This window comes from Glarea lozoyensis (assembly GCF_000409485.1).
Source record: "Glarea lozoyensis ATCC 20868 chromosome Unknown GLAREA2, whole genome shotgun sequence".
Taxonomy (NCBI): domain Eukaryota; kingdom Fungi; phylum Ascomycota; class Leotiomycetes; order Helotiales; family Helotiaceae; genus Glarea; species Glarea lozoyensis.
The window spans coordinates 722,460-745,640 of NW_007360994.1; the positions used below are offsets into that span (position 1 = coordinate 722,460).

At 46.1% G+C, this 23,181-nt stretch overlaps 13 protein-coding genes across 13 annotated transcripts; 4 read left to right on the top strand and 9 right to left on the bottom strand.

Annotated features, from left to right (window-relative positions):
- Window positions 1-41: 41 nt before the first annotated feature.
- Window positions 42-2,272, bottom strand: GLAREA_03572 (uncharacterized protein; the record flags this gene model as incomplete). Its single annotated transcript, XM_008083825.1, has 2 exons — window positions 42-887; window positions 1,277-2,272. 2 exons carry the CDS (start codon window positions 2,270-2,272, stop codon window positions 42-44), a joined length of 1,842 nt encoding a protein of 613 aa, XP_008082016.1.
- An 849-nt stretch (window positions 2,273-3,121) lies between these two features.
- Window positions 3,122-3,799, top strand: GLAREA_03573 (uncharacterized protein; the record flags this gene model as incomplete). Its single annotated transcript, XM_008083826.1, has 1 exon — window positions 3,122-3,799. The coding sequence occupies one exon, from the start codon at window positions 3,122-3,124 to the stop codon at window positions 3,797-3,799; it is 678 nt and encodes a 225-aa protein (XP_008082017.1).
- Window positions 3,800-4,260: 461 nt separating this feature from the next.
- Window positions 4,261-5,885, bottom strand: GLAREA_03574 (Phosphoglycerate mutase-like protein; the record flags this gene model as incomplete). Its single annotated transcript, XM_008083827.1, has 5 exons — window positions 4,261-4,594; window positions 4,643-4,866; window positions 4,957-5,070; window positions 5,119-5,702; window positions 5,765-5,885. The coding sequence occupies 5 exons, from the start codon at window positions 5,883-5,885 to the stop codon at window positions 4,261-4,263; spliced, it is 1,377 nt and encodes a 458-aa protein (XP_008082018.1).
- Window positions 5,886-8,278: 2,393 nt separating this feature from the next.
- Window positions 8,279-9,607, bottom strand: GLAREA_03575 (uncharacterized protein; the record flags this gene model as incomplete). Its single annotated transcript, XM_008083828.1, has 1 exon — window positions 8,279-9,607. One exon carries the CDS (start codon window positions 9,605-9,607, stop codon window positions 8,279-8,281), a length of 1,329 nt encoding a protein of 442 aa, XP_008082019.1.
- Window positions 9,608-11,374: 1,767 nt separating this feature from the next.
- GLAREA_03576 (uncharacterized protein) lies at window positions 11,375-12,352 on the bottom strand (the record flags this gene model as incomplete). Its single annotated transcript, XM_008083829.1, has 2 exons — window positions 11,375-11,611; window positions 11,750-12,352. The coding sequence occupies 2 exons, from the start codon at window positions 12,350-12,352 to the stop codon at window positions 11,375-11,377; spliced, it is 840 nt and encodes a 279-aa protein (XP_008082020.1).
- Window positions 12,353-12,758: 406 nt separating this feature from the next.
- GLAREA_03577 (uncharacterized protein) lies at window positions 12,759-13,798 on the top strand (the record flags this gene model as incomplete). The annotated part of the gene is made up of 2 exons (XM_008083830.1): window positions 12,759-13,059; window positions 13,116-13,798. 2 exons carry the CDS (start codon window positions 12,759-12,761, stop codon window positions 13,796-13,798), a joined length of 984 nt encoding a protein of 327 aa, XP_008082021.1.
- Window positions 13,799-13,979: 181 nt separating this feature from the next.
- On the bottom strand, window positions 13,980-14,832 carry GLAREA_03578 (uncharacterized protein; the record flags this gene model as incomplete). Its single annotated transcript, XM_008083831.1, has 2 exons — window positions 13,980-14,204; window positions 14,302-14,832. 2 exons carry the CDS (start codon window positions 14,830-14,832, stop codon window positions 13,980-13,982), a joined length of 756 nt encoding a protein of 251 aa, XP_008082022.1.
- A 312-nt stretch (window positions 14,833-15,144) lies between these two features.
- Window positions 15,145-16,295, bottom strand: GLAREA_03579 (uncharacterized protein; the record flags this gene model as incomplete). Its single annotated transcript, XM_008083832.1, has 4 exons — window positions 15,145-15,530; window positions 15,600-15,824; window positions 15,890-16,015; window positions 16,067-16,295. The coding sequence occupies 4 exons, from the start codon at window positions 16,293-16,295 to the stop codon at window positions 15,145-15,147; spliced, it is 966 nt and encodes a 321-aa protein (XP_008082023.1).
- A 404-nt stretch (window positions 16,296-16,699) lies between these two features.
- GLAREA_03580 (uncharacterized protein) lies at window positions 16,700-17,108 on the top strand (the record flags this gene model as incomplete). The annotated part of the gene is made up of 2 exons (XM_008083833.1): window positions 16,700-16,757; window positions 16,831-17,108. The coding sequence occupies 2 exons, from the start codon at window positions 16,700-16,702 to the stop codon at window positions 17,106-17,108; spliced, it is 336 nt and encodes a 111-aa protein (XP_008082024.1).
- Window positions 17,109-17,539: 431 nt separating this feature from the next.
- GLAREA_03581 (uncharacterized protein) lies at window positions 17,540-18,524 on the bottom strand (the record flags this gene model as incomplete). The annotated part of the gene is made up of 3 exons (XM_008083834.1): window positions 17,540-17,985; window positions 18,074-18,169; window positions 18,218-18,524. The coding sequence occupies 3 exons, from the start codon at window positions 18,522-18,524 to the stop codon at window positions 17,540-17,542; spliced, it is 849 nt and encodes a 282-aa protein (XP_008082025.1).
- A 527-nt stretch (window positions 18,525-19,051) lies between these two features.
- GLAREA_03582 (uncharacterized protein) lies at window positions 19,052-19,903 on the bottom strand (the record flags this gene model as incomplete). Its single annotated transcript, XM_008083835.1, has 2 exons — window positions 19,052-19,494; window positions 19,552-19,903. 2 exons carry the CDS (start codon window positions 19,901-19,903, stop codon window positions 19,052-19,054), a joined length of 795 nt encoding a protein of 264 aa, XP_008082026.1.
- A 304-nt stretch (window positions 19,904-20,207) lies between these two features.
- On the top strand, window positions 20,208-21,292 carry GLAREA_03583 (uncharacterized protein; the record flags this gene model as incomplete). Its single annotated transcript, XM_008083836.1, has 3 exons — window positions 20,208-20,523; window positions 20,581-20,700; window positions 20,751-21,292. 3 exons carry the CDS (start codon window positions 20,208-20,210, stop codon window positions 21,290-21,292), a joined length of 978 nt encoding a protein of 325 aa, XP_008082027.1.
- Window positions 21,293-21,417: 125 nt separating this feature from the next.
- GLAREA_03584 (Ankyrin repeat-containing protein) lies at window positions 21,418-22,682 on the bottom strand (the record flags this gene model as incomplete). Its single annotated transcript, XM_008083837.1, has 3 exons — window positions 21,418-21,876; window positions 21,933-22,558; window positions 22,607-22,682. The coding sequence occupies 3 exons, from the start codon at window positions 22,680-22,682 to the stop codon at window positions 21,418-21,420; spliced, it is 1,161 nt and encodes a 386-aa protein (XP_008082028.1).
- Between the last annotated feature and the right edge of the window lie 499 nt (window positions 22,683-23,181).

Below are 23,181 nucleotides of genomic sequence, written 5' to 3' on the forward strand. Positions count from 1 at the left end.
TTGATTAATCCATGAAGTGGCGTCAACATGAGTTTTAGTAGTTAGTGTATGGCGTATATGTCAGTCCACTTTTGATCCTCGCGTCCATTCCAAAGCGCTATCCCATCAAAGAAAGACATGCCAAGAACAATTACATGTTTCACAGCAGACGCTGTAATCGAGCCCTGGACCATATAATGCTCCTGCTCAATGCTTATAGGGCGCGGACTGCCTATATGAGATCGCTTATTATTTTCTCCCTCCTGTTGAGCCGACCGAAATCGAATTCTGACTCGACTATCCAAGCCATCGGTATCTTCATACACAACTCCTCGCGTGATAATAGGAACCATACAGCTATTAAGGAACGTAACTCCGTCGCCTATTCTTGCACTCGCAGGCACGAAGCCGAAGAGCCCACGGCTGGTTTTAGCGAGACGTCTGTAGGAGAGGCTGGATCCTCTTTCGAGATATGGCGGAGGGGCAGTGTTGATTTTACCAGCTTTAGATAGACCGGAAACATGCCCAAGATGTTGAATGATATATGCAAGCAGCAAGCCATAGCATCCAGATCTATCGGGAGTCTTCCATCGACTTGCAAGCATGTCACGTAACTGAGCGTTACGAGACAACATTTCCGACAGCGAGGGCATGAAAGCCTCACTAGACTGGGAAGGCTCTGAACCCTCCGAGAGACCTTTGATAAGTACGTCTGAGATTTCTAGGAGTTGATGTTCGTGCTCGTTCTTGTTGGAGAAATGTTCCGGCACGACATAGTGCTGTGTGTTTCCTGATAACAATGCTAGCGTCTCGAGGCCTTGCCGCACTATATCTCGAGTTGTGTCATCACTGATCTCTGCGTCTTGAAGAACATGACTCAGCTCGACGATTTTATCGAGCTCATTGCCCTATCATCCAACGATGTTTTAGCATCGTACGAAGTTGAGCTTTTGTCAACCATTTTGAAAATGAGATTTAGCTTACCGCATGTATTAACAAAAGAGGGTCCATTAAATAGACGCGAGATCTCAAATGTCGGATTCGGTGAAAGTTGGGCAAGATGTTCCCAGGAAAATCGGAGGGAGGTAATATCTTCTTAGTTCGTGGTGGGGGTAAGCTCCACTACAGACCAACATAAGCCGACATGCATAACGCAATTGTAAAATGTGCTTACATCTGGGACCCAAGATGGAAGATTTGGCAACCTGTGATCCGGATCGGTGTCCTCGCAAAAAGAAAGCAAATGATAAAGCGAACTGGGGCCCCAAAGACTTTTATCAAACATATAAAAAACTACACAGGAGAATACTTGTACACAAGAAGCTTGATAATTGACTGGGATGTAATGAAGCTTCTCTTTCTTGGAAAAGGTGTGGTCAAAAATTTGGCTGGTCAAGAAATCAGATGCTAGCCCCAGATGAGCAAAGACAAGATCTCTGGCATCTGTGGCACCTAGTCCTCGTCTCAGACGCAAAATGCCGAGTAAAGTTCGATCATCAAGTTCATCGTCCGGGGTTCCACAAGGAAATTTCGCATGTAAAGCTTCAGCCCGAATGACATTCATCCCTTGGAGTAGTGTCCAGCTGTCCGTAATTGCGCTGGCAAGAGGTGAGTATCGCTCCCTGCGATTTTGTAAAATTCTTCGTAGCGGTAGACAGAAGTCATCCCACCGCATTTCAACTTTTCCGCAGCGAATCCATGGGTCTTTAGAGAGTACCAGCTCTTGTAAAACCCAAACTCTACGGAACCACGGTCTGCTCAGGATGTGATCGTCGACTAGCTGGATTTCCTCTTCTGATAGAACGTCGTGGATAACATAATCAAGTTGCCGCTTTCCAGCTGCTTTGGACATGAGTTTTCGGAGAACAGACTCGGCCTCGAGACTGGAGGGACCTAGATGAATGATGGTATGTTGAGCAGTTGCGTAAATATCTCCCATAAATGACACTTGCTGATTCCTCTCTTCCGTATTGGATTGATCAATACACAAAGCATCAACCCATAGCCGAAGAACTCGATTCGTATCCCGCAAATCTCTCAAGGCCAGATCTAACAAAGTGGTGATGAGAGTTGCTTTCCCGTTGATTTCGATAGTCTTTGCCTTGGTCGGATTACCCCACACATATGATAAAGCATTGAAGCTGTCTATTTTATCACTGTCACACTCTGACACGGTTGTCTCGAACAAAGAACCACGCAGCTCGGCTGAGTAGGTTGATGATGGGTGTAGAGCGAGTATACGGATCGCGTCAGCTTCAACCAGAGGTCTGTAGAGACCAGAATAAGATGCCATTATTAGATCAATGTGCACTTGGTGCTTAACTTCAGCGCTAGCCTTGGTGCGAGAAGAGACGCAATTGTCTTGTAAGAGAGCTGAACACTGGCGTGCTGTGTGTTACGTTCAAAGAGTTTTCGCCCGCAAGCTTTACGCCGCCTAGAGCTTGAAATCGGAACCTTTGCATGAGCATTTGATAGATAGGCCAAAAAGTCGGTCTTAGCTCGGATCATGATAGAAATCCATCTAGAAACTGAACAGCATTTTCTTATTACCTAGTATACAACCTCATTGAGGCTGAGTACGAGCTGAAATGCCAATGCAACGTCGATCACCTGACCCCGCGTCCACCTGGGCTCCCTTGACATCTCTGTAATTTAGGAGTGATGATGAAATATCGCAAAGTACCATGGGTGACCTCAACAGGACATGTAAGGTTAGAAAATCGGCAAGTTCCAAAATATCCGAATTAGTTGTAGCTGTCAAAGCGAAAAGAGGCCAGACCCGACGCTTAACAAAAAGGGAGCTCGTGATGCCAAGACCTTGACCTCGGCAAGAACGAAGCTCCACCCCCAGACGATAAGCTTTCAAATTTCCACAACAACAACTCTCAGTTCTCACCACATCCGCGAACTCGAACTCTTTCATATCCTCTTTGGAAGAAGGGAAAACGCTGCTAGCATCACAATTGCATGTTTACAGCATCTCATATCTTCATCGAACAAGCGACGCGGCATATCTAGGCGGAAGTGGCACATCTGGGAATAGCCTCACTCGAGTCCTCGCAACTACCTCGAGCTCCATTCGCAAAGCACCTTCGCAGCCTCTCAGCAACTACGCGTGACACCACTCCCGAGCACCACCACCATGGCCGTCGACCGCTCCTCAGACGCCGCAATCCAAAAACGCATCCTCACCCACCTAAACGCCGACCACGCCCCCTCCCTCTCCCTCTACCTCCAACACTACCTCTCGCTCCCCGCCTCCGTGGCCACCAACCCAACCCTCACCTCCATGACCCTCGATTCCCTCACCTTCCGCACTAACAACGGTCAAACCCACACCATCCCGCTCGACCCCCCGATGAAATCCTACGCCGAAGCACGCGCGCGGACCGTAGCCATGGACGCCGAAGCGCGGAAGGGGTTAGGACTCAGCACCATCGTGTTGGACACATACGTCCCGCCCACCAGCGCGGTGCATTTGACAATTGCCTTTTTGGTGCTCTGCGGATTTACGTCTTTCCTCACGAATCCATATATCGTGCCCGGGACCTACGTGCACGACAAAGTGCTCCCCTATTTCCCCGGCGGTCCGGGCTGGTTCATTTGGATATCACGGAGTATCGCTGTGCCGGTGTTGTTGATCCATATCGTGGAGAGCGTGGTGATGGCGCGGCGGTTGCGACGGTATAATGTGGAGAGATACGGTGGGTTGTGGTGGAAATGGATGGTTGGGACGTTTGTGGAGGGGTGGGGGAGTTTTCAACGGTTTGATGAGGTGGTGGGGGCGAAGAGGAGGGAGAAGGAGAAGGGTGGGCATTGAAGGGTGGTGAAAGGGGATGTGTATATAGGTGGGCGTTGAGAGTACCTAGGTAATTGGAGAAATGTCATAATTATCTAGTTCGACTGTCAAATGTTTTCTTTGCTAGTTGATACCTTCGATGGTTGTTAGACACCCAGTATCTCCAACATATGACATATTTTCATCTCTTACACCTCATCCAAGAGGACCTTATCATGTATTCATCATGCTTAACATCCGCGACTAGCGCTTAAATCTATTCATTCCTCTTTCCCTTTCCCATGCAGCCTAAAACGGCCCGTTCCGATTAGCCCACAACAGGACCCCAACCAATGTGAACCAGCTGCTCCAGTACCGGCAGCATGCAAAGAATAATCCAATCTCAAAGAGATGCAACGCCGAGCGCTATGCCAGTAAAGCCATCATTTTATCATTCCCGTCCCCGCTTCCATACCTCATGCATCGAATCCGGAGTTGTCAAATCAAGCCTTAGCTACTTCTCCATCCCCAGCAGTCCCAAGACTGACAGTCGCACTCGTCGGATCCTCATGTTTCGCCACGCTACCCTGGCCTCTCCACGTGCTAACCGCCGATATACCTGAGCTTGTGAATTCTTCTACGGTGCCATAGGCACGAGGTGTGAGTTTGATCAGGGTATGTAAGGGAACATTCAGCCATGGTGAGCTTCTTTGGTCTTTTTTCATAAAATAGGCGTAGATGCAGCGGAGAACGGCTTGGTGGGTTACGATTAGGATGTCTTCTGAGCGTTCGAGTTCCATGATGATGGGTTCGAGACGGATTACTACGTCGCGGTAGCTGGACGCGGTTAGTTGGTACGGGTAGAATAGAGAAATGATAACTTACGACTCTCCACCACGATATCTATAATTGTATTTATCGTCGTCTCTGGCAGCAAAATCCTCGGGGTATGCTTCTTTAATCTCAGCGTACGTCATTCCGTCACAGACACCAGAGTCCAGCTCATCCAGTGCTTTCCATTGAAGCTGATTGTAATGTTTTGGTAGATGTCGTGCAGTTTGAATGGTTCGCTTCAATGTCGAGGTCCAGACCGTAAGCGGGCGATCATCCTAACCAAATCAGCAATGTACTACAATTTTTGTCCGACACATCGTGCATTGAATCTCGATCATGTGGGAATTTAGCAGGCATCCACTTACACCGACTGATTTCCGAACAAGTTCTGGCAGGAGTTTTGCATATTCCTGCCCTCGCGCTGAAAGGTCGGCATCTCCTCCAATTTGACCTCCCAAGTTATATTCTGATTCTCCGTGCTGATTCAAGTTAGATTAATTCGCTCGTTCCTAGAAAACCCAACATACCCGAGATAACCATATCGACCTTGGCTTGATGTGTAAATTCATCAAATAATAAACCACCCGACTCTGTAAATAATCCTGAATCCGGTTTATGATGACCTGCTTCCCCACATCCATGATTTTCAAATATGTCATATCGCTTTCGTCTTGGTCGATCGTCTGGTATACTTTCTCGTAATTTCGAATCCGGTTGCGAAAATCTTGCGCAGCCTCTTCGGGATCCTGTCCAACATAATCTGGTGACGTCGTCTTTACTTCGAGAATATTGCTCATGATGAGATCTTCGTCATCGCATTTACTTTCCACGTATAAAGTCTCGATTCCGTTCTTGTCCATCCTCTCTTTGATCCACCTTCTACGCTCTTTGGTTGAGTTTGTAGCATCCAAAATCCCAATCAGCCCACCTTCTCGGAACCATTTCAGCATATCTGTAACCGCAGCTTCGGCCGCCGCTCGACGCATTCGTTCTCCTTCCGCATTTGAGGTATCGAAGAATTCGGCCGTAGGATGTGGAGTATCGGACCTGCGATAGTTTCCAACATTAAAGACTTTGGCATCGATCGAAAGCCAGCGAAGGTATCGTTGAGCTGAGTGATTGTTAGCACATTCTGCAGCGATATAACTTAGGGACTAAACTGTGCAGTCTTACCTTTCTGTGCAATCAAAGACTTCCCACGAGCCGGCAGCCCAACCATTACGACACATATCTGGGTATCCTCCACCTGTACACCAGCACCATTAGTCCTTTTCGAGGGTCGTGCCAACTCCATGATGCTAGATGCGTAGAACAACGTCGATCGAGAAACACTGCCGATGCAAAATAGGTATTATTCGAGCACCAACAGAAGTGGTGATCGCTCAAAGGGTGATCGCGTGAGGTTTAATCGACCGAGAAATGTAGAGCGGGAAGAAACGGTTGAAACCGGGTGTTTAAGCAATGCGACTGATGAAGGGAGCGTAATTGACTAGCCGCAATTGAGTGAATCTCGAATTGATCATGCAGCAGATCTTTTGTGTTGTTCTGAATGGAAATTTCCCGACTTTCTTGCTTTCTTGCTTTCTTGTGGTGTTGTGAGGAGTGTGAATGTTTTGGTTTTAGAAGCTCTCGGGAATTCCAGGTTCACGGCTTTCAACCTTTGACGTCGGTCGGTTCCAACACCAGGTTCAGACGAATCCCGGGAAAACCCCGCTTCTGCCCCTCACTTGCGGGAGTTGAGCAGCTTTATTAACGCAAAGTCGTGCAAGTACAAAAGTATATCTTCACAGCTTCTGCCATTGTGCAAGAAACAATGGTTTTGTAAAATTTCAAAACATCATTTCTAGCGGTCACCAATGTTGGTGGGCTTTTCTTTTTCTTCCGTCCCGACTGCTGCAGCCCAATTTTCAGGGTCATGCATACTGCGAGAACAATGCACCATGTGTCTTGTCCTTTGCCATGTTCTTCCGAGGGTGAGAATGTCACTCGCCAGACATCGAAGAGACAACAAGTCATGAGATTGACGTCTTTTTCCTTCTTTGCTTCATTGAAGCCAATATCGGAGATATCCTTTACGGCCGATGTACTCCCTTTTCCACGGCCTGGCCAGATGTCACTTTCTTCCCCAGCGCTACTCATACAGCCTCGGGTTCCTGAAGAGAGCTTCATCTTATCCTCGGACTGGAAAAGTGCTTCCCCTTGCCCCGACGACCGTTAGGTACCAATTCATCGGGCTACAAGGCCTGCCTATCAGAGGTCTTGCATTGGAATGGCTACTTAGCCTTGGTCTCACCGCTTTGATGCAGTGGAAGTGAAGAAGAGAAGATTGGAAGAAGCACATGATGCTTATCACGACATTTCATCTCCACCATAAACGATAGGAAACACGTGGGTTGCTACGTACTACGTGCTACGAGCCTTGACGGAGATAGTTTCTGATATGCTTTCGAGAAGGAAGAATTGCAAAATATCAAGAAAGATACAACAACGCAAGCGAACAACCATGAAATACGCAGCATGAAAGCAGATACTCACATTTCCCTTCCTAAACATATCCTCTCTATTTCTGACGCCATTGCTCCCAGCCATCACGACTCCGTGCATTTTGGAATCGTCTTCTTTCTCACACTCCAATTACTTTCTCGGAGCTCAGCAGGGCGTGCACGGTCGAGTCGAAGCAAGACGGGTATGCTCGTACAGCTCTCCAGGTAAGGTGCGTGTTTGTTTGTCACACCGCTGATACACGTGGGGAGTGCAGTTCGAGGATCTCGGGTAGAGAGAGGATATCAGGTTGTACCAGTCAAAAGCAGAGGCAAGATCGATTGATGGAGAAGAACGAGATCGAAGTGAAAGCTGTGTTCAGACTCGAAACAACTCTCCCCGACGCGTTTGTTTTGTTATGTTTGAAGAGCTCGGGTGTTACAAACACTCGTCGCGATAAGGACATTGGCAAAGATAAAGCACAGGGCCGACTCGGGGATGCAGGGGAGAGGTATATCGAAACTCGCTTCTCTTATTCGGAGTTGTCGTTTTGTTGAATTTCGATCAATTCGCAAGTATTATGATGAGATTAGCTGGCCAACACTCCGTCAAACGAAGAAAGTCTCTATGATCATGATGTGCATTCTAACAAAATGGGTAATTCTGGAGCACGATCACGTGACTCTCTCTAACAATTGGAAAAAGAAGTGGAACCCTGATCACGGACCGTGCATCCAGACGTCGTCTTGTATCGTCTCATCACTCGTCTCTTTCGTGTATTTTTTTTGTTAGCAAGACATTTTCCTCAGTATACTCCTACCCCTTCTTGAATACCAACAATATCTTGTCTACGGTACCCCCCGTTGGCGAATACTATCTGAGCAAAGCGTCGCAGCACTGCATTTCCAATCCGTCTACTATGCCACATCGGCCCAAACCACCAAAGGAGCGCAAGGAAGACGTAGGGGAAAATCTTGAAAGCTTCATGTCTATCAATTCTATGTAATGGCTAACTGTCGGAACAACTGATCATTTCCAGCTTCATAGGTCCCTCAATATCCCATCACCATCTTCGACCTGTCATTGCAAGCAAACTGGATTATATATCCGAAAACTCCCAAGAAAGCAACCATAAATCTAGTATCCACTCGAAGCTCGCAATATCAAGATAAAACATACACCAATCCAATCATGAAATTATCCAGCTTAATCTTCCTCCTCAAAAATACGGTCAAATACCTGCTCGATCAACTCCCTTTCTGTCCCTTCCAACCCTTGAAACTCGTCGGTCCCTTTATTTCCACCTCCTATGATTTCACCCCCAACTTCCGACTCAGCATCACGATTCTCCGATTGAGTTCTCTTCGAGGGTTTCCCTTTTACGTTCTTGGATCTCGCTGGTTTGTTGCGAGTACCAGAAACTGCTCGATTTGCCACATGTGCATAGCCTTTTGTACTTGGACTCCCAGTGCTGGATCTAAAGCCGTTCATCTGGAATGTCCCCAGGTCGCCACTAGTCGTGAAATTTCCTGCCGGTCCTCTATGTCTTCCAGCAGGTTGGAGGAATCCTGTCATGTCGGTCGCATTTCCGTTTTGCTCGAAATAGTCACCCATCATGCCAACATATTGGCCATCACTGCCTTCGACATAACCACCTTCAAACGCATTAGCTACCATGCCACCAAGTCCAAGTGCATGACTTTCACCTCCAAAGTTCGCTTTAGCTCGCAGATTCGTCTGTGATCGTCGAGGAGATCTCACAGGAGACCCGTGTTTACCAAGAGGAGTATTGCGACCACTAGGAAGTCTCGATCTCACCGGCGAAAACGGACCAGCAACATTATACGTCTTGACCGCCGACCAGATCTCCTTCTCCGTAGATTCCAGCTTATCCAGTCCATCCAACGCCACAACCGCCCTCTTATACCACGGAATATTCTCCCCCTTCAACGGAACCAACTCATCAACCGATCTCCCAGCCTCATAATCCGCGATCACAGCTTCACCAGACAACGCATCCCTCCTCGGCAGCGGGAACCGTCTCTCTCCAAACGCGCTCAGTCGATTTTCACCTTCCGCCTTGAGCTCATTCTGATCTGGCCAAGATGCTCTCGTCAACGGCCCAAACGCACCTTGATCCTCTCTCCGCTCCGGAAACGTGCAATACCTTGGATCCCAAATAACTGTCGGCTCACCCAGTGTCAGAAACGGCTCTTTCGCCTTCTTGTCCCCCGCGTCTTTAAGCACCAATTGTCCCTCTTCCTTCTTATTAAACCGAATCACCTTCGAGTGATTCACATTGATATCCGTATCCGCCGCACTACTCGCGATCATCCTCGCTCCCCGCTTCGAAATATCCCTTCGTCGATCATCCAGGTATTCGGTCTTGTGTTGCAGATACTCGGTCAGGTTCTTGGGGAAGAAAGGTGAGTTCGTGACGCCGATGTGATGACCATTTTGCTGGAGACGCTCGAGCTTGCTTTTCCATTCTGCGTGTGGTGAGGTCCAGGACGAGGACGTCCCTATTCCTGTCATTGCGACGATGCCTTCGTATGGATTTCGTGGGATTGAAACTTCTGAGATGGAGATGTGATGGTGGGGAGGAGGTTGAAGGTGAATGGGATGGGATGGGCGGTTTTATAGGGTGAATTCACTTTTGACTGGATTTGGGCTTGGCGAAGGGAATTGATGGAGGTGAGCAAGATTCATAAGGTCTGGAGATGGTTACTCGTTCGACTGTATCAAGTCATCACTTGCGTTTTGAAGCTGAGTCTCTTTGGGTCTTACTCGACCCGTAAAATCAGTACACTCCAAAGCAAATATGCACTTGATAGCAGATGAATCACACAAACTCGAGTTCATCTTCTCAACATTCACAACATGTGACCGGATTCTTCAGTCCTCAGTATCAAGTAGCTTTCGATCACGGTTATCTCTTCCCACTCAAAAACTATACTCACTACTCCGAACATAGACAGCACAAAGCTTAGAAAGTCTAACTTAAAATCCTTCACCTTTTTAGCATTTCACTATCACTATAAATGTTCCCAGCCATCTGTTTAATCATCGAAAGTTTAACACCACCGGTTCCTAGGATGACTTGACATACACCTCGCCTTTTGGTGGGGCTGATCTCGGCTATTATTGTTGACGATGGGGTCGAAATGCCAGTCAGTAATAGAATATATTTGAAGTGTGACTATTTACTACAGTACTGCCTGCGAGTAAATCAACACCGAATAAAAGTGTTAGGCAAGGAAAAAGGAAAATACCGAGATCGAGGATTCAATGCTAATGGCTAAGCATCCTTTTCCCTACTAGATAATATCAGTCAGTTCTGTTGCTCTACCTTTTATTGACTCTGCAATCTCAATCCACGTCAAGATCTGATGCCTTTGAGCCGTCAAACTAACCATTTATTACCCCGCAAATTCATCTTAACAGCTGACCCCGAAATCACAGGATCTACATCCCTCACTTCTCCACGAAGACTCACATCCGATTCCTAACCCCCAGCCTCATCGGCGGCTTCTAAATCAACGCAACAAGCGGGAAGTTATCAAATTCACTATATCCCTCAGCAACCTCATACTATAAGACGAGGAGAAGCTCTATAACTTTATGTGACGCGATGGATTTCGTGTGAAGATGAAAGGAGCTTATATCAATGATGTTAGCAATTTTCTCCGTAGGCTTAGTGTAAGAATAAAATTCTAGCACTGTCTAATTCGTTTGAGACAAGGACTATTGTTATAGGGCCTCGGATACTAGGTTCTTTTTGAAAGTATAGTGGCATGGTATGCATTTTTTCTTTAGTAGAATACGAGTTTCGACTAGGTGCAAGTACTGAAAGTCGATGGAATTGTACGGTGTAAATCGACTCAAGGTGCGTTTTTCCCATCCACGGTAAATATTTTTTGCCTCCGAAATGGAGGGTACTCCCGAGCTCACTAACAAACGTCTGAAGTTTGCGAATCATCCCTGATCCTCGGTCTACCATCGGTCCTGCAGGGTCCCGTTAAGTATTTTACAGCTTTTCAGAAGATGATAGGCGTAAAATCTAGTACTACAAGAGATACTTTAATAGGCGTTCAATGTGTCTCGAAATTACTTCTTCAAACTATACTAGTAAACCGTTTATTGTAAATAAAGAGGTAGTCAATTTTTATTACGCGTTTCATTCTATAATATATAATCTAGGTAATATTCGGGTTTGAAGTTTGGTGCTAAGGGAAAGTGATCGACCCACTGTCCTGATCCATTCGATGTACATATACGTTAACAGCTATGGTTTAGATATACTTAGTTCTCTAATACTACTACACTCTCTGTTAGATCAGGACTGTCCATTGTAACGCGCCTGACTTTATCAAAGACAGCTTCAATCTTCCCCATCGCATCTAAACGTACACACTCTCCAAATCCGAAAGTTACTTCGGCAACAGACGCCCATTCAAATTGATAGAAATGCTTCTGGGATGCAATTACCATCAAGCAATGCCCAACATGATGTGACTCCAACAATTTCGAGTGCACCCACTGTAGTAATAAAGTCAGCATGGTTTCAAGGACTGTTATTTTGAAGGTAGGAAAGCATGACAGCAGAGACAAGCTTCACATAGGCAGATGAGCCCAGACTCAACACGAGCGAGTAAGATAAGAATAGAGAAGACATACCACAGGACTCTCGCCACCAACCACCTTCTTCATTGCCTTAACAGTAGCGTCCCAATCAAACAAGCAATGCGCAACATGATAAGCCTGAACTGTATGCGCACCCTTCAACCTCCCCAACTCCTTCTGGTCGATCGGTCTCGTGTGATTCTTATCCTCCCACCACTCAAACTTGCCTGCGTGTCCAAACTCCACCAGATCGTTCTTCGGATCTATCCACTTATCATATGCTTCTTGATCGAAACACTGAGGGGGCAGCCACGCATTTGCATAAATGTTGAATATACAATTTTTGGCTAATGCTTCGGTGATGGAAGAACCACAGTTTTGCGGCACTTCGCTGGGATCTTGTCTGTTCAGTGGCTGAATCTGGAGTTGTGGAAGAGGCTGAGAGGTGAAAGTGTTTATGGAATTGATTAGATGGGTTGTTTTGAATAGAGTAAGAGCGCCGATCAAGATGGACGTGAATGATAAAGTGAGGATGCAAGCGTCCAGCAAGCGTTGTTTCCAGGAATGTCTTCTGTAGAGGATGAGTTTGTCTAGGGATTCGGTATCAGAATTGGAAGTTTCAGAATCAGCAGTGCTGAGTTTCTCGTACGCACTCATCCTCTGAAGTGCGGTTGATGTACCGTGGGTATGTCGAGGGAACCGTTGTGGTGTTGTCGCTACATCTGCAACAAAGATTTGGTCGTAAGATACGGGCACATTGAAATGTTAGATTCCATAGATTCATAGAATCAACATCAAGATACATTGAGAGTTCTACAACATCACTTGAAAATGGACTCTCGACATTGAATTCCCCTATGTCAGTAGAAACATTGCTGACACCCATTTGCTGACCCATTTGCTGACCTTATTTGTTGACCTCGTTTGCTGACACTGCATATCGCGAGCATGTAGCCCTACGAATATCACGTGAGTAACGATCTTCTTGAAGCCCTCTGGAAGACTCAGGTTTCGATGGGTTGAAACTGTAGAAGTTGGGTTGTGTCAGGGAACTCTGGACAATATGAGGTGGTGGTTTCGAAATGAGCGCTACGCGCAAGTTGCCACTGCAGATGGGGTCGAGTCACCATGCCTTTCCCATGAAGATTCTGAACATATTTGTTGGCAATGTCAAAAACGTTCACTAGAGGATATGTCATCGAGGACATCGGGCTTTTCATCTATCTGGTGGGCGCTATTAAATTTGATGTTGTTTACTATTTCAATCACCAGCTTTATCATATCCGCGATGAAACCCGGCGATGATTATCCCATCAACACGTCGAAATCACGAAATTTCGATCTCAAGAAATTTTCAATGACCTGTAAGTCCATGTGTACTCCCCTACATGACTACACAAAGACTAACCTTGGCCACTAGCCCCCCTTTTGAACGACATCGACCTTCAAGTCCACCCCAAGAAAATGGAAGCGACTCTTCTCCTACCCAAAAATCCTAGCATTTTCCGTCAGCCTCCAAGCTACGAAGTCGATGTCGCATGGAAGCGAATGTGGGATTCACGACCCGTTCCCATCTCGAGAGAACAAGTCATTGCTATGGGAAAAGATCCTAGCGAAGCAGTCGCCATTCCTGACTCTTGGGGTCATGGTTCGGACAAGTACTTTGGACGGATTGACGTATTTCACCAGATTCACTGCCTAGATGCCCTTCGTCGGGAGTCTCACTTCGAGCACTACTACGGCAAGACGTACCCAAATGGGTGGAATGACACGACAGAATTCCACCGCTTACACCTGAGTCATTGTATACATCTGCTGCTACAGAATATCATGTGTAGCGCTACAACAGATGTATACACACATGTTTGGACAGATACCCTGGACCACGCTTTTCCCGACTTTAATACCGAGCACAAGTGTAAAGATTTTGGGCAGATACTGGAGTGGCAAGACAAGAATGCTATTGACGAGGAGAAGTTTGTGAATTTGACAAGGCCCGAGGGATACAAGTATCAGAAGATGACGCATAAGTTTAAGGAGATTCATGGTTGGTACACGACGCACGAGGATGATGGTGATTATGAGAGTGGAGAAATTGCTTAGTAGGAAAATGTAGTTACTCTGAGGTGTGATCGTCAGAACCCGCATACGTTACAACTTGGATATTACCCCATTTAATAGATGTGTTAATACAAAGCTTCACTGCTCCCACTTCCTGTAAACGAGCCAGCTGTCCAATGAGTCTTATGTGGAAAAGACTTTCATTTGCTTCGAGTTTAATTGTCTAATAATCACCAAGCACACTCCTCAAAGTGGCTCCCTCTTCCCACTCCCATAGTAAAGGAATCGGCTTCTTGTAGCTGTTTGATATGGCTTTTTGCATTTGCTTCGTATCCCTGCACTGATGAACCGTTCCAGTCCCGTCAACCACTCTGAAGGTCTTGCCAGACAAGGGATCATCCCATAGATGAGAGGGTTCGAGAGTATCGTCTCCGGCGCAGGTAAGTGCCTAGATTTCGTAATCAGTACGTCTCGACCAAGGGTTTTATCATGAAGGGCTGAAGAAACAGAAAGGGGGGAGTGGTGGAGATCACTACAAAACTGACCTGAGCAATGTAATCCACGCAATGCTCCAGATGTTCAAAATCCCTATGTTGAGCATGACTCCCGTGTTCCCCAATGCCGCCTCCATCTCTTTTTCCGGTCCCGCCTGTCAACTCATGTAAAGTGTCGTTCAACATCCTCAAGCAATGCAACTGATGCACCATGCTTAATCCGAATGGCGTTAGATGATCATGGCCAATCTCCTTCACATAAACGAATTGAACATTATAAGGGAGCTTTGCTTCCTTTAACAAGCTACTTTCCGCATCGCCCTCTTTGACTGGGATGTTGTTGGCCTTGAGTAGGTCTGAGAAGAAGGTGCGACGAATCGGTCCCATGTACGTGTGTGGTGTCAATTTGGGGTCGTGAGTAGCGCTTTGCGAATTGAGAAAGAGTTGCTTATTGAATCTCTGGTTCTCTAATATGGTAGCTGGATTGTACCATAGTACGGTCAGGATTGCGGAGTTGAATACAAGCAGGATAATGAAGGAGATATTGATTGCTCGTTGTGTCCACGAGGAGAATTTCCACATTTTGAAAGTTTGTGACTTTGATTCTCACACAGAATGATTTTCGCTTGAGGACAAGACGATGAAGACACCGCTGACATTAAGAGACATCGTGCTTTTGGCAGGCATTGATTGGACAATAATTTGCCACGACTATATTATTTACCTTGCTAATTGCTGACCTTGCATGTTCACAAATTTTTTATATTCATTTTCTTTCAATTCATTCGGTGATAGGCCTGAACGGAGGAAATTTGCAAGTTTCAAGGATTGGGGAGATTGAAATATGGACATTTATGGTATTAAAATTATCCCCTTCAGCACCAAATATTACATTTATGCTTCGAACTCTTCCACAATTTTCGCATCATTTCTCAGCTTTTCTCTCGCAACCTTAGCTTCCTCGGGATGATCTCTCCAGTACTTGAACCACATCTCCCCAGGAAATTGATCGTACATAAATTCAATATCCTCGAAAGGACTTTGATCAAAATTCGCTTCCTTGATAATCTTCTTTGCATGTTCCGGAGTTAAATGCATTTCCCAAGGCCCAGCCTGGTGATCTTTTGCCCACTGTTGAATCTTGCTAAAATCACGACACGTATGCGTGGTCGCGAGACGAGGAAATACCCCCTTTGCTACAGGCACGTTGACGTGGAACGAGATTGGTGAGACATCGGCATGACACATGATTGATTGGCGAAGGGCGTCAATGCAATGATCTGAAATGGCCGATCAGTACTAGAGCCATAATGGAAGAGTAGGTCGGAATCTTGGTCAGAAACACGTACCCCAGTGTCTGAAAACACTATCTGTCATGTCGATGTTGCCGTTTGCATCACGAAGCTTTTCGAGACCGTCGAATCGATCAGGATACAACAACTTGCGCATGTCGTTTAGACAATGTAGTTGATGCCATACATCGAGTTGTACTAAGTATCGATCCGTGCCTGGAATTGGAAGTGTGGGATTAGGGAGTTTGTCGGCTTCCGCTTTAGAAATTGTGGATGTGCCAACTATCGTCAACATATAAGTGAGACGTTCCCATATCGTGAGGGGCGTAATTTCAACGTTATCTTACAGTTGTACAGATCTTCCCACAACTTGTCCGTCTCATCGGTAGGATACCCCATATATGGTGTGTTGTTGAAAAGAGCCGCTCTAAACGGTTGTTCTTTTATGTATTCTACTGCACCGTTCGCTGGGGCTGTGAAACTGTCAGTCTGTCTTTGACAGTCAAAGCTAGTCATAATCTTACAATATACTCCCAATGACGGATCGTGAACTGCTATGTTTGAGACTGCCCAGAAGAGAGCCAGGACTGCACAGGATAGTACCAAGTTGACAGCATAAAGAACGTGAACATGCCGGCGTGTATATTGAGCTGGTCCACTTTTCTTACTGTTGTGCCCCAGGAAGCTCTCTTCTTCTGGGTCGAATGAGCTATCTCGTGAGAGTTGCGTTGAGGTCTTCTCAGAATCCGACATCTCGACCTGTGCTCAGTACGTGTCACCGAGAATGGTAGAAGGTTACTCGAGTGTCTAGTATGAGACAGACGGTGTCGTAGCTTGGTAGATCCCGCTTAAACGTATAGAGAATTGAACATCGTCGCTCACGTTTACTTGGAAGTGTGCCTTACGTACGGCAGGTCAGCAGCTGACTCCAGGGTTGAAGAGCAATCTGTTCCGCAGTGTCATCAATCAAGTAGAGAAATCATCAGAAATCATGGTGACAAATATCGAGCACTCTCAGTCATATCGTCATAGTACAAATATTCTGACTATATGCACTATTTTGCAGCAGAAGCTAATTATTCCTTCTGACATACCGTCTCGAGTCTTTTCGACCCAGCACCACTCTTGCACCAAGTTATCCTCACCTATCAGTTAATATGAAGTTCACCTACGTAGCTACGGCTTTCTTTGCTGGCATTGTTGCAGCTGCTCCAAGTATGTGCCAGGAAGCTCTCCATCTGCGAAACGTATATTGGTGGAGAGAGATGTAATGCTAACAAACGTATAGTTGCCACCGAGAAGCGCACAGAGGAGGTTGCCGAGCCCACCGTTGATGAAATTGCCGCTGCTCTCTACAAAGGATGGACCGTTGCTGTCCCACCTAAGGCAAAACGCGCAGAGGAGGTTGCCGAGCCTACTGTTGATGAGATTGCTGCTGCTCTCTACAAGGGATGGACCGTTGCTGTCCCACCTAAGGCAAAACGCGCAGAGGAGGTTACCGAGCCTACTGTTGATGAGATTGCTGCTGCTCTGTACAAGGGATGGACTGTTGCTGTTCCACCTTAGATGGCAACTCGTTATTGTGGACTCTTCTGCCATGTTGGGGCAGACCATGGTCGCTAGACGACACAGCAAATACAACTTAGATATGTTTCTACCTGCGCCAAAGTCAAATTTCGCAGATCCGCAAGTTAACATTACCTCTTGAATCGTTAACCAAATATATTCTGTCTTGGCACAATCAATTATCCCTGCTGTATTGTGAACAAAGGGATCAAACTTTCAATGAACTCTGAATAACGTAAGGGAGGTGCAAATCGTAGTTTCCTGCATTATAAGGAAAGTGCCTTGGACTTGGTAGGTTGAATACTCACTAACCATAAACAGACCTCTGCCGTAGATAACGCTTTCATTATTCATTGAGTCGAAGTTTGCGAAGCTTCATGGACTGAACTCAGGTGACCGAGTTAAGACTGACATTCACTGTAGACATTATATTACAAATCTTTCATTTGGTCTATCGCCCATTCGTTCAGCCCGCCTTTGCCTTCAAACCTCCGACATTGATGAGTAGTACCCCAACCTTTCAGTGTCTTACCGCTTGAATCTGGACCTTCTAGAGTTATATCTCCAGCACACATTAGTCCTTGTTTCAAGTAGCTGAAACAATGCTCAACATGCGCAATGGAGACCCCTGGTGGATGCTCTAACATGGTTACATTCACAGCGTCGGGGTGTTCGTGATTCCCATGTCGAGGATTAAGAGATTCCTTGGTGGTTTCCAACTCGGTTTGAAGCTCAAACAGAGCTACATGCAGCTTTCTTAGACAGTGGAGTTGATGGTAGGCACTGATCATGTAGACGTTATCGATGCCTTTCAGCACGTTCTTATTGGGTACCTGGGAGTAAACTTCGGGATGGGAGAGGTGTATAAAGCCACTAGCTAGTCATTGTCAACATTGATTGGGGTAACCTTGAAGTGTGACATATTCAGACAGCTGGGATCGGCTCAAAATGTAGGCTCGACTTACGATACGACGCTTGGTCCCAAGCTTTGTGCACATCTTGTACCGTTTTCAGGCCCATCATGGATTCTTCTTCCTTGAACGTTGTCAACACGTCTTGATCTACACTTTCATTAGTAAGGCTCGACAGACACTTGGAAGAAAACTCACTCTTGGGTGCTGGTGATTTCAAAAAGATATCATTTGTAATATCAAGCTTATATTGATTGATCCAAATGATATATGTTTGTATCGTACAGCAAAAAAGCAAAAGCCAGAAGCCGATCATGAAACCTACTGTTTGGTATCGGGCTTGGGACAGGGCTGAGTCTCCGTCTTCACGAGGCCCATTCTCGATAGTGTCGCTTTCAAGCTTCTCAATATCAGAAGAAGAGCCTCCAGATTTCAAAGCATCGTAAAAATATTGTTTTGGGATAAGATTTGTGATTCTCTTTGGTAGTGAGAACTTCGCCCGCATCTTTGATAGTCTTCACATGTTTGGATCTTTCTCCTATGAGCCAGGAGGAATAACCAAACATACAAGAAGCTTCCTAAGCACCCTTAGCTCACCAGTCAAATTAAAAAGTGAAACTTGGCGAACTCTTTGTCACAGGCCGCTTGCTGACACTTCTGACAAAAGGTCCGACGAAATAAAAGTGGGGGTTTATAGTGTATTCTGTCAGCGTCCGTCAGCACAGCTATGCTGCACGATAAATCTGCCGAGAAAGCATTCATTGGCCAGGCAGAAAATCGAATACAAATTGTGGATATTTTGAACCTCTTGCGAGCAACGATCGTGGTAAATTTCGGTTTGCAACTCGTTTCACTCCTCTAGCATTTTCTTGTTTAAGCAGCTCTGGATTTTGTTTTAGATCAGGACTTGTGGATGTCACAATACAACAATCAAACAGGTTGAAGACGGGTGATCTTCCAATCCTTTTGGGAATATTTCGTGCCCTTTATACTTCGACATTTGATAACCTTTCGAATGATCTGCTGGCAGGCTCAGGCTGCTCCTCCCCACCACAGATTATCAAGCTCGACCTCCTTAACACCATTCTCCTTGATCCACTGTCCAATCCTATCAAAGTCTCTACAATAATGTAATGTCCCAAAATCAACCTTGGTATATGGTTCGTCGATGAACTCCAGAATCACCGTGGTGTCCCCCCAACAGCTTATCGAATGCCTCAGGCGTTCAAGACATTGATGCGCACGATCATTAACCGTTTTATCACCATCTTGAAACACTTTCAGATAAGAGTAATCGTGATCGAATTTCGATGACCATTGACGTAGGAAATTGAGACACCCCAGATCGACAAAGACTTGAGGTAGAGCCAATACAGAGTCGCGATTATTAGGGTCACGAATCCACAATGGGGAGTCTGCTGGTGTTGACTGATTTAGTTCTGCTAGTCGGGAAGAGGGGATTGATATCGGATGTTCTATGCGCTTGAAGTCAGGTACAGGTCAACAAGCTCATTTGTTATGGGAATACTTACTGGGTATGATTTTGTTCCACTCATCTTCCACAACTTGCTTGTACACAACGTCAAAATATGGCGTGTACGTCCCTAAATCGACATACTCAGTACTCCAGGAGTAGGAGATGTGGTCAGATGCTGGCGACCAGACATAGCTATTATCGTCGCATTGTCTTTCGGTCGGCTGATAATTGATTGCTTTTATACAAATAAAAGACGCAATGATAGTACCCATAAAGCTTGAAATGTTGAGTATGGAAATGTTTTTACGCCACCTATTTTGATGGCTGCATAGTGAAGCAAGTTGCTTGGTCTGTTGATGCAACGTGGAGGCAGATCCTAGAAATGAATCAACAATCTGTCTGAACATAATGAATAATCCAAGCTGTCGAAAGCGAAAGAACCTTTCGCTCCAGCCGAGTCCAAAACACTCTCTCGTATGTGTATCATGCTCGTGGACCGCAAAACAGGCCCATGTATCCCCAGTATATGCACTGTCATGACCTATCAGACGGTGGCTTTGCTGACGTACGCACATAAGCACAACTGTGCAGCCAATGATCTCACTTGAGTCGAGCATAGCAATATCTCCTGGACATGAGACTGTAGAGAGTGTATCAAAATACAACTATAGTGAAGAGTTGTTCCATCCCGCTGTCTGTCTTGGATAAGTTATGGCGCCCTACAAGCAAAACCGAACCCAAGAGACCTCAAGTCCGGACAAAGACTGGGTCATGGGGACTGTCGATCACGATGAGGACGATGATCTAACAACGATCAAGACAGATGAAGAGAAAGCTTCCCTGATCAATCCGCCTTCAGAAACTTACGAGACTCCTCAGAAGAGCTCGCGGCTACCAGTCTATTTTTTTCTTTTCGCTTTAATCTACCTAGTTCTTTCAACTGCATTCTACATCTACACCAGAATAAAGAAGCCTTCGGATCAAGCATGTCTCCAAAGGATGTGGTCAGAGAGCGAGTATATCCGTAGTTATTTGTCCAGCCGGTCAAATCGAATCCAGAATGTTATGCTAAGGCTGCGAACAGGTCCGATGATGGAAGCTGCCTCCTTTGAATGGACGCAGTATGATTCAGACATCGTAGTACCCGAGTTCTATGGTACAGTAACACCCAAAAGTAGAAAGGCATGGGTAGAGATCTGGGATCGTGCGTCAACCCGTTCTACATTATTACCCGAGGACTGAAAGGAACAACAGAAGGAAGTGTTTCATTTCCGAAAGAACACCTTGAGAGACTGAACAAGACATGGGATCAAAGAAACTGGTGGACGTTACCAGCACCGCTTGAAGGCGACCTTCTCGCTTTCCCCGAACGTGAGTTTTCGACCTGTGCTTCCCGATATGCGACTACATATTCGTATAACTTCCTTCTCCTAACTCCCATCTCAGGATCGCATCAGCTCCACTGCTTGTCCTTCCTCTACCTCTTCGCCTATCGTGATACGTGGGACTTTGAAGGCATCTCCAAGATGAGCCCCTTCGAATTCAAATTTCATGTCCGCCACTGCTCTCTGGTATTATTTAGGATAATCAAGTGCAGAGGCGATGTCAGTCCGGTGCTTTTCCAAAAGGATGATTCTGGACTGGGCGAGTGGAAGACGAAGAACGTGCCACACAAGTGTAAGAATATCGATAGGTTAAAAGAGTGGCAGTTAGAACACAGGGTCTGTGGAACGAATTGCGCGAGAGGTGATGAATTCAAGCCGTGGACTGGATATCATGTTAGCGGCGAGCGCTGACGAGAGTCGTGCATTGAAATTATCAAGCAAGCACGCGTGACAGATGTATATAGATTCGCTGTTTTAACGGGAGCGTAAATGTATGTATACAATCCCGAAAGACTGTTGATGGTTTCTAGTCATCATTAATCATCTATTGAAGTCCCCACCCTCGAGTTCAGATCCGCTCCTTCTTGACTCAACAGGGTGATAACATCCAGACTACCCACCTCGGCCGCAACATGAAGTACGCTGTACCCTTCTTCATTCAAGATTTCAGTGTCAGCACCTCCTTGCAATAAGATTTTGGCAACCTTGTAATGCGAGTTCTGAGCCGCGTAATGCAGAGCTGTGAAGCCAAAGCTATCCTGTACGTCGAGAGTGATACCTTGTAGAACGAGGGCTCTGACAACCTCCTCATCTCCACGTTCAGCACAGATATGCAGCGCTGTCTTGCCCTTGTGTCTCTGTCGACTTATGACGGGCGAGGTGCATGTTGAGGACAGGGCCGGATCGGAAATTGGTGGTGACGCTAGAGCAGTAAAAGTTGCTCGCCGGCTGGAAGAGGGGTCGCGAGTCTTGTCGGGATGATGTCCTGTATCTACCTGGATGGTATATCAGTGTTCAATTATCGTTGTTGTGCTATACATATTGCACTTACAGGCGGACAATAGCTCGCGCTCCTTGGGCGCTTATTAGGGTTGCTAAGTTTTGCCCTAGCAATTGGATTCACGGTCTGGCTTTTATTGATATTATGCTGGCTCGGGTCTTCAATTTGCTCCTTATCATCGGCTGTTTCCAGCAAACTGTCCTGGAAAAAGTTGGCACTTGTCATAAACGTAGTGGCATCCAAAAAGTATTGGCCATCGTTGCCCGTCAGATTTGCTGAAATGTCTTCTAATGGAGACGGTTGCACGACCTCGCGGCTGCGTTGTAGTGCAGATTGATTGATCTCTTCTACGTTGTCTTGGAATGGAGGAGTTGATGCCGAATCCTTGTTGTCATCAACGTGGTTCAGTGAACTGGCATGATGGCTGCTAGTACCAAGCTGCGGTCCATGTTGTTGGTGCTCTTGGTAGGACGGATCTGCTCTCCTATTGGACTGACACCCAATGCAATGCTGTGAAAATTGAGGGAGTGTGACAGCCTCCGGAGAATTTGTTCTGGAATAGTCTTTACGGCTGCCTACTTGCTGCAGGTGATCTGGATGTTGATTGTCGCTGCCTCCCTCCTTGCGTTGGTTTAAGATGGCATGGCATTCTCGCAACAGTTGGGCACGTCTTTGTCCTGAGGAGGTCTCAGTGCGTGGATCTTGTTCTCAAATGGCCTACTCACGATGCTTACGTTGAGCAATTCGATTCTGTGATCTACGACGCTCTATAGCCTCCAAGTCCTGGGAATTGTCGCTCATTTTTGCGAAAGCCACTAGTGTGACAAGATAAATACATACGGATGCATGTCTAGATTGTCACCACCAAATGATGTTCAGACGACTCGTAACCAAGGGTGGCGTTGAGTAGCCTGAGAGAAGCTTCACCATTCAACTTATAATTTCTTATGATGCGGCACATACTCTAAGCAAAATTTGCGTGGTTCTTGGCACTTCGTGTAAAATGCGTTGTTCTGCGCACTATCGAAGGGGGAGAAACTGCATCAAGTTCGCACATGCCTATTTGAGTTAGTGATCTCTGTTCACAGAATATTACGTGTGTATTTTATCACCTTCATCATATCATCTGATCCAATGACTTGACCTATCGACAATAACGGGAAGATAACGCTTTTGTCTGTCGGGACTTTTGTCGCATCCGTAAGCCGCGAGCAAGCCACTTATGTTTCCATGAAAAGCAATCGCCCCTTTCTGGATAGCCACGCAGGGGTTTAAGAGTGGGCTAGAGAGCAACGTCGTT